Source organism: Penaeus vannamei, chromosome 9 (assembly GCF_042767895.1).
Source record: "Penaeus vannamei isolate JL-2024 chromosome 9, ASM4276789v1, whole genome shotgun sequence".
Lineage (NCBI taxonomy): Eukaryota > Metazoa > Arthropoda > Malacostraca > Decapoda > Penaeidae > Penaeus > Penaeus vannamei.
Window position 1 is genome coordinate 45800397 of NC_091557.1, and position 10000 is coordinate 45810396.

A 10000-nucleotide genomic window follows, 5' to 3' on the forward strand; every position below is an offset into this window, starting at 1 on the left:
ATATTGTGATAACCAGATGTGATAGACAGATGTTATTATCTCCCTGTCTGTGGTGGAGTTGAACATTTACCAATACTATATAAATTCCTGATATGCCATTGCAGTATTTTTTTCAGAAAACTTGGATTTCTTTAACAAAATTCCTTCCTTCTTTAAGCTTTCCACTGTTAGGGAACAAACTTAATTCCTGTCTACTATTTAGTTCTGAGGGTTGTTAGCACAAGATCATAACTCATGGAGAAGGTTGATGAAATCGAAAACACGGGAAGGATACAATATGCCTGTTTACTAATATTCTGAGACGGCATCAACGCATTTACCGATGCCTAAGATCGGAGACATGAACACGTCCATCCAGGTTGCCATTTGGAAAGCCATAACTTTTCTGTTGTCTATAACAGAGCTCAGCGTCGGCTTTAACTTCGCATTGGCTTATAGAGCGTACATGCACGAGGCCTCCAAGATCGTCATGGTTGTAACCATATTCTATGCTGTCATTCACAACTGCAGTGGCCCTCAACTCCACTTTCCACACTGTTGCTTTAGGTAATATTTCTTCACGTTGGTAATATATATTCCCTAATGCCGGTAGTTTCTTCACGTTGGTAATATATATTCCCTAATGCCGGTAGTTTCTTCATTCGATTAAAAAATACAATAAGATTGTTTACATAAAGGATCCTAAAGCCCCATTTCAAATGCCCTTAGCAAGGACTAAATATATAATATCAATATAGATTACTGGACATGACATGCAGAAGCATTCACGGGACATGAAAGGTTCCTAATATCTTTTTGATCAGAATATTGCATAATCAGAAGAGACTTTCAACTCTCTTTACTTAAAGTCATTAAACTGATGTGATGAGATTACCATAAATAGGTCGACAATATCAGATCAGATACGTGGTTAAAACTAGGCATTAATTCTACACAAACGTACATTGGATACACAATTGGATACTTAATCACATGTATAATGGAGGCATGGAAACAGGTGTAGTGAAATCAGATGATCTATAAGGCCCATACTTTTAAAACCTTTCGCCAGTGCTGGCGTTCGCCTGGCGAAGCTACGCCAGGCGATAATCTGAATGAGGGAAGCCTTACTTTAAAACCCAACGTTCGCCAAGGCGGGCGATCACCAGCCGCTAACACCTTGTATTCCGGCTAAAACTAGCGCTTCGGCGATTGGAAAAACGCGGGAAAGGCAAATTTGTGTACATCTACTGTGCACAGCGTCACCATGGCAACAATGTGATTCCTATATCATATTCACAAATATGTTACTAATTTATCATTTGAAAGCAAGAAAGTGGTATTCAATCACGGGAAAGGGAGGGCTCTCGCGACTTTGCTTCGCCAGACTGTTCCAATACGATCTTCCGCCAGCCCTGGCGAAAGATCGCCTAGCGAACACTTGCCATGCTCTAAATAGTACGAAATTCCCGATCGCCTGGTGAAAGGTTTTAAAGCTACGGGCCTAAGTCGTGACTATCCTTCCCTCGCCACTCCACGGCCCAAAAGCCATGGAATTCCTGGTAAGTAGCTTGGTTCTAGTTTGCCGCCAACAGAAATACCCTGATGTTTTTGCTGTGGCATCCCTGGGAACCATATAGACGTATGTACACACTTTAGCTAAGTGTGAAGCCAAACCGCATTATTAAGGAGGACACTACGTTAGGTTACCCGCACGGACACCTGTATGCCCCACACGCCCACACCTACGTCCACACCCACGGCATCGGGAAGAGGGAGGCTGAGGCCGAACCAGAGCCTCTCTACGGAGGATGTGGCTATGGCCTTTACCGACCCTATGGTTTTGGTCTCTACCGTCCATTTGGCTATGGGCTATGGCTATTACAGACATTTTTTGGCTATGGATATTATGGGTGAATCATTTTTCAACATGAGATCATATCGAAGAGAAAACTAAAGATGTAAAGATTTCATATAAATTGCATAGATAAATTTCAGTAATAACTCTTTTAATTATTAATACTGACAGCTGAGATTTCAAGGGAAAAACATAACGAAGGATTTTTATATCAAGTTTATCATCAGCAAGCAAACCGATTAAGAAAAAAATAACATTATATCCATATAAATATAAACTTTATATATGTGTGTGTATGTATTTGCATGTATATATAGATAGATGTATATATGCATGTATGTACCATACATTTAATTTAGCGTCTAATTTGTTAGAATATTCACGCATTTCGGAATCTTATGCTACAATGCCTATGTTTTGAAGAATAAATGAGGCATTACGACTTCCGTCATGATGATCATCAGTGCTATTACACCTCGCCTGCTTGTCGCTCCAGACAAACGGAGGCGTGGACACAGGTGTTGTGGGCGGAGTCAGATGGTATATAAGTCGTGTCCATCCTTCCTTCGCCACTCCACACCCTGAAGCCTCCGCCATGAAGTTCCTGGTAAGATTTTGTTTCGATGTTCATGAAAGTATCATTAGTTATTCTTTAGATATTAAGGCATCTGATACCAAACTGTGCACCGAGGATTCTAAAATTAATAGCCATTACATTAAAGTACTGTACTAATTAGGCTTCTGATCGAGAGTAAAATTTAAATAGTTTAGTGAATGCATCACAAAAAATAATTTTTTTTTTAAACTTTCTTCACAATGCAAAATTCAAAGTCATAACAGGAGCGTATGTGTTTTTTTCTCCAGGTTCTAGTTCTGTTGGCTGCCGCTGTGGCAGCAGAGCAGAAGAGGGAGGCTGAACCCCATTACGGATATGCTGGACACTACGTCCACCCTTACCGTGCTTATGGCTATGGCTACGGCGTCCCTGGAGGTCATGTGCAAGTACACGCTGTAGCTAAACGTGAAGCCGAACCAGAAGCTGAACCACATTACTACGGAGGACACTATGGAGGCTACGGCTATCCCTACGGACACCTCTATGCCCCTCACGCCCACTCCTACGTCCATACCCACGGCATCGGCAAGAGGGAGGCTGAGGCCGAACCAGAGCCTCACTACGGAGGCTATGGCTATGGCCTCTACCGACCCTATGGTTTTGGCCTCTACCGTCCATTTGGCTACGGCCTTTTCCGACCTTTTGGCTATGGATACTATGGATGAATTCTTTGGAACTTGAAGCTATATCGAAGAGAAAATAAAGGCATGCACTGACTGTCGTCCTAACTTCAACTCCTTGCATAACTGATATGATGAGCACTGCTACTAAACATGTGCAGAACCTTTTGTAGGGTATAACTCATAAAAATATCCCTTATCTATAAAAGGAATTATAATAACTTAAAATAAAAATAATTCATTGATTGCATGGATGCATCTCAGTACTGACAGCTGAGATTTCAAGGAAAATAATATATATATTAACGAATGATTGACGTTTTTCATCAAATTCATCATGAGCAAGCTACCTGATTAATGAAAATAAATAACATATCAACATAAATATGAATTTGTAAAAGTGTGAAACTTATCGCGTAAATTAAGGATGGAAATTCTAATGTTTTAGATCTGAAAATTTCAAATGGAGCTGATATTTAAGATTGGTAAAAACAATAATTCTAATGATATATATGTGCGTGCGTATGTGTTTGGTCTTGGATAATCCTGGGGATTTATAGAATATATGTACATAGATATATATCATAATAAGTAGATACACTACATATATATAGTAGTTACCATTTCTCTTAAGGGATGGAAAAGGAGAATGAGAAATTCACAGAAGAATTGAAAATATTTAATATGAAACAGATCAAGAAATCTTTAATATGAAAAGATTGAAAAAGAAGGTGAAAAATATTTCTTCCAACATGACTAAATTTGGTGTTCTATATATACTAATATATCCTTGTGTGTGCGTGTGTGTGTGTCTGTGAATATATGCATATATATACATATATATATATATGAATATGTGGATATATATATTATATGTATATATATATAGGTATATAGCTATATATGAATGTATAGATAGATAGATAGATAGATAGATAGATAGATAGATAGATAGATAGATAGATAGATAGATAGATAGATAGATAGATAGATAGATATAGATAGATAGATATATGTGTGTTTATGCATATTCAATATATATATACATATACTGCGTATATATATATATATATACATATATATATATATATATATATATATATATATATATATATACCTACACATCTATATATGCACATATACATATATCTACTATATAAACATAGACATGAATTTATATACATAAATATGAATATATACATATATATATATATAAATATATATATATATATATATATATATATATATATATATATATATATATATATATATGCATAGCTATTCCAATATATATATATATATATATATATATATATATATATATGTATATATATATATATATATATATATTTATACATATATACATATATATATATATATATATATATATATATATATATATATATTTATATATATATATATATATATATATATATAAGCGTGTATGTGTGTAAATATATATATATATATATATATATATATATATATATATATATATATATATATATATATATATATATATATATATAAGCGTGTATGTGTGTAAATATATATATATATGTGTGTGTGTTTGTGTTTGTGTGTGTGTGTGTGTGTGTGTGTGTGTGTGTGTGTGTGTGTGTGTGTGTGTGTGTGTGTGTGTGCGTGTGTGTGTGCATGAGTAATATATATATATATATATATATATATATATATATATATATATATGTATGTATGTATGTATGTATATGCCGATTTTCCACACCTATATACAAATATAAAGCGCACACATATACAGAAAGATGTTTTTTTGTGAATACAAAAGTTTATGCATGAATATTGATATATATTCATCCATGTGCGTATCTAGTTATATATGTATATGGTTATTTATCCCGCTATATAAACATCTATATAAATATGTGTGCGTGTGTGTGAATGTGAATCTCTATATATGCGCAGATATAAAAACAATCACAAATATGTATGTATATGTACGGGTGTAGATTTATATGTAGCGTATACATACAAAATTAAGCACGTGTGTTTTCATTTATATATGTGTGGATATATATGTAAATGTGTATATGTATGTATATATGTGTATACGTATACATAAGTAAATATGTACATATATATACATATATACATACATTTTTATATGCGTATTTGTATGTTTGCATGTATATATGCATGTATGAATGTATGTAAGTATATGTACCATACACATAGATTACCATTAATTTGTTAGAATAAAATTCACACATTTTGGATGACCTTACCACTTATTCAACAATGTCTAAGCTTTGAAGAATAAATGAGGCATTACGACTTCCGTCATGACCATCAGTGCTATTACACCTCGCCTGCGTATCGCTCCAGACAAACGGAGGCGAGGACACAGGTGTTGTGGGCGGAGTCAGATGGTATATAAGTCGTGTCCATCCTTCCTTCGCCACTCCACACCCTGAAGCCTCCGCCATGAAGTTCCTGGTAAGCAGAGAGCGCTTGGTTTGTTGTTTCAAACTATTGCTTGTGTTTTAAAATGATAGAGCAGCGGATCCCAAACTGTGTGCTGTGGTGCTTTCGAGTACTATGTTTTTTTCGAAGGATGACATAATGTTCCTTTCATGTCATTAGTAACTGTATAATTCAAAGTCATATTAGGAGCGTATGTGCTTTTTTCTCCAGGTTCTAATTCTGTTGGCTGTCGCCGTGGCAGCAGAGCAGAAGAGGGAAGCTGAACCCCATTACGGATATGCTGGACACTACGTCCACCCTTACCGTGCTTATGGCTATGGCTACGTTGTCCCTGGAGGTCATGTGCAAGTACACGCTGTAACTAAACGTGAAGCCGAACCAGAAGCTGAACCACATTACTATGGAGGACACTATGGAGGCTACGGCTACCCCTACGGACACCTGTATGCCCCTCACGCCCACTCCTACGTCCACTCCCACGGCATCGGCAAGAGGGAGGCTGAGGCCGAACCAGAGCCTCACTACGGAGGCTATGGCTATGGCCTCTACCGACCCTATGGTTTTGGCCTCTACCGTCCATTTGGCTACGGCCTTTACCGACCTTTTGGCTATGGATACTATGGGTAAATAATTTCCCTTATATTCCCAATATCGAAAAAAATAAAGACATGCATTGACTCTGCTCTTCTTTCCAAATCCATGAACAATGAATACCATGTTATTAATGACAATGAGATACACGTGGAGAATTTAAATATAAATAACCCCAAGCTAAAACAACAATTTGATAGTCAAGGTATATTTTGCCTTTTAAAAACAATGAGCTCATTACTGAAATAAGTTTTAATGCAAAAATGGCAGCTGGAAAAATAAGAATACAAAAATGAAAGCAATAATGAACGTTTAATAGCCAAATGTCGATATGCCATCAATACTTATAAATTATCAAAGAGAGTTTCAGTGTGTGAGAAAGAGAAAAAAAATATTTATATTATTTCGACTCCCACGCACATATGTGAACATACAGAATGTTTGAACATACACATTTGTACTGTAAATATATATATGTATATGTATATATACATAAATGTCTAAAGATTCATATATATGTGTATGTGTGTGTGTGTGTGTGTGTGTGTGTCTGTGCACATGAATAGCCGTAGGCATATCCATATATAGGATATATGCGCATGAAAAAGCACAAGTAAGGAAATTTTTTATTTGTAAACTAATCGTCTGTCCATAAATAATGACGAGATTGTCTCCTAAGTTTAGTAAATAAAAGTTTTAGCTTACGAACGAAAATATTGTTATAACCAGATGTGATAGATAGATGTTATTATCTCCCTGTCTGTGGTGGATTTGAACATTTACCAATACTATATAAATTCCTGATATGCCATTGCACTACTTTTTTTCATCTGACAACTTGGAATTCTATAACAAAATTCCTTCCTTCTTTAAGCTTTCCATTGTTAGGGAACAAACTTAATTCCTGTCTACAATTCAGTTCTGAGGATTGCTAGCGCAAGATTATAACTCTTGGAGAAGGTTGATGAAATCGAAAACACGGGAAGGATACAATATGGCTGTTTACCAATATTCTGAGACGGCATCAACGCATTTACCGATGCCTAAGATCGGAGACATGAACACGTCCATCCAGATTGCCATTTGGAAAGCCATAACTTCTCTGCTGTCTATAACACAGCTCAGCGTCAGCTTTAACTTCACATTGGCTTATAGAGCGTACATTCACGAGGCCTCCAAGATCGTCATGGTTGTAACCATATTCTATGCTGTCATTCACAACCGCAGTGGCCCTCAACTCCACTTTCCATACTGTTGCTTTAGGTAATATTTCTTCATGCTGGTAATTTATATCCACTAATGGCGGTAGTTTCTTCATTTGATTAAAAAATACAATAAGATTGTTTACATAAAGGATCCTAAGGTCCCATTTCAAATGCCCTAAGGCCCCATTTCAAATGGAGGCGTGGAAATAGGCGATCATCTGAACGAGGGAAGCTTTACTTTAAAACCCAACGTTCGCCAAGGCGAGCGATCACCAAGCGCTAGCACCTTGTATTCCTGCTAAAACTAGCGCTTCGGCGATTGGAAAAACGCGAAAAAGGCAAATTTGTTTCCATCTATGCACAGCGTCACCATAGCAACAATGTGATTCCTATATTATATTCCCAAATATGTTTCTAATTTATCATTTGAAAGCAAGAACATGGTATTCAATCACGGGAAAGGGAGGGCCAGACTGTTCCAATACGATCTTTCGCCAGCCCTGGCGATAGATCGCCTAGCGAACACTTGCCATGCTTATAATAGTACGAAATTCCCGACCGCCCGGCGAAATTGAACGCCAGCACTGGCGAAAGGTTTTAAAAGTACGGGCCTGTCATGACTATCTTTCCTTCGCCACTCCACCACCCAAAAGCCATGGAATTCCTGGTAAGTAGCTTGGTTCTAGTTTGCCGCCAGCAGAACTAACCTGATGTTTTTGCTGTGGTATCCCTGGAAGCCATATAGACGTATGTACACACTTTAGCTAAGTGTGAAGCCAAACCGCATTATTAAGGAGGACACTACGTTAGGTTACCCGCACGGACACCTGTATGCCCCTCACGCCCACTCCTACGTCCACACCCACGGCATCGGCAAGAAGGAGGCTGAGGCCAAACTAGAGCCTCACTACGGAGGATATGGCTGGTGCTTTTACCGACCCTATGGTTTTGACCTCTACCGTCCATTTGGCTATGGGCTGTGGCTATTACAGACCTTTTGGCTATGGATGTTATGGGTGAATCTTTTTTCAACATGAGACCATATCAAGAGAAAAATAAAGATATGCCCTGACTACCTTGCCTAACCGACACTATGATAAGCAATGCTACTAAACATATGCAGAACCTTTTCTAAGGCATAACTCATAAGATATCCGTTAACAATAAAAGACATTTTAAAACAGATGTAAATATTTCATATTAATTCCATAGATACATTTCAGTAATATGTCTTTTAATGATTAGCATTGACAGCTGAGATTTCAAGGGAAAAACATAACGAAGGATTTTTATAACAAATTTATTATCAGCTAGCAAACCGAATAAGGAAAATAACATTATATCAATACAAATATAAACTTTATATGCATGTGTGTATGTATTTGCATGTATATATGGATAGATGGATGTATATATGCATGTATGTACCATACATATAATTTAGCGTCTAATTTGTTAGAACATTTACGCATTTCGGAATCTTATGCTACAATGCCTATGCTTTGAAGAATAAATGAGGCATTAGGACTTCCGTCATGATGATCATCTGTGCTATTACACCTCGCCTGCTTGTCGCTCCAGACAAACGGAGGCGAGGACACAGGTGTTGTGGGCGGAGTCAGATGGTATATAAGTCGTGTCCATCCTTCCTTCGCCACTCCACACCCTGAAGCCTCCGCCATGAAGTTCCTGGTAAGATTTTGTTTTGATGTTCATAAATGTATCATTACTTATTCTATAGATATTAAGGCATCTGATACCAAATTGTGCTCCGAGGATTCTAAAATTAATAGCGATTACATTAAAGTACTGTACTAATTAGTATTCAGATCGAGAGTAAAATTTAAATAGTTTAGTGAATGCATCACAAAAAATCATTTTCTTTTTAAACTTTCTTCACAATGCAAAATTCAAAGTCATATCAGGAGCGTATGTGCTTTTTTCTCCAGGTTCTAGTTCTGTTGGCTGCCGCCGTGGCAGCAGAGCAGAAGAGGGAAGCTGAACCCCATTACGGATATGCTGGACACTACGTCCACCCTTACCGTGCTTATGGCTATGGCTACGTTGTCCCTGGAGGTCATGTGCACGTACACGCTGTAGCTAAACGTGAAGCCGAACCAGAAGCTGAACCACATTACTACGGAGGACACTATGGAGGCTACGGCTACCCCTACGGACACCTCTATGCCCCTCACGCCCACTCCTACGTCCACACCCACGGCATCGGCAAGAGGGAGGCTGAGGCCGATCCAGAGCCTCACTACGGAGGCTATGGCTATGGCCTTTACCGACCCTATGGTTTTGGCCTCTACCGTCCATTTGGCTACGGCCTTTACCAACCTTTTGGCTATGGATACTACGGGTAAATCATTTCCGTCATATTCCCAATATCGAAAAAATAAAGACATGCATTGACTCTGATCTTATTTCCAAATCCATGAACAATGAATACCATGTTATTAATAACAATGATATACACGTGGAGAATTTAAATATTAAGAACCCAAAGCTAGAACAACAATTTGATAGTCAAGATATATTTTGCCTTTTAAAAACAATGAGCTCATTACTGAAATAAGTTTTAATGCAAAAATGGCAGCATGACAAATAAGAATAAAAAAATGAGAGCAATAATGAACGTTTAATAGCCAAATGTCGATATACTATCAAT

General features: G+C 37.3%; 3 protein-coding genes across 3 annotated transcripts; all 3 read left to right on the top strand.

The window, feature by feature from the left end:
- The first annotated feature begins 2432 nt into the window (after positions 1-2432).
- LOC113830487 (keratin-associated protein 19-3-like) lies at positions 2433-3118 on the top strand. The gene is made up of 2 exons (XM_070125054.1): positions 2433-2444; positions 2702-3118. The coding sequence occupies exons 1-2, from the start codon at positions 2433-2435 to the stop codon at positions 3116-3118; spliced, it is 429 nt and encodes a 142-aa protein (XP_069981155.1).
- A 2415-nt stretch (positions 3119-5533) lies between these two features.
- On the top strand, positions 5534-6160 carry LOC138862603 (keratin-associated protein 19-3-like). The gene is made up of 2 exons (XM_070125055.1): positions 5534-5545; positions 5744-6160. The coding sequence occupies exons 1-2, from the start codon at positions 5534-5536 to the stop codon at positions 6158-6160; spliced, it is 429 nt and encodes a 142-aa protein (XP_069981156.1).
- A 2829-nt stretch (positions 6161-8989) lies between these two features.
- On the top strand, positions 8990-9700 carry LOC113830481 (keratin-associated protein 19-3-like). Its single transcript, XM_027383689.2, has 2 exons — positions 8990-9021; positions 9279-9700. The coding sequence occupies exons 1-2, from the start codon at positions 9010-9012 to the stop codon at positions 9693-9695; spliced, it is 429 nt and encodes a 142-aa protein (XP_027239490.2). The 5' UTR covers positions 8990-9009; the 3' UTR covers positions 9696-9700.
- Positions 9701-10000: the final 300 nt, after the last annotated feature.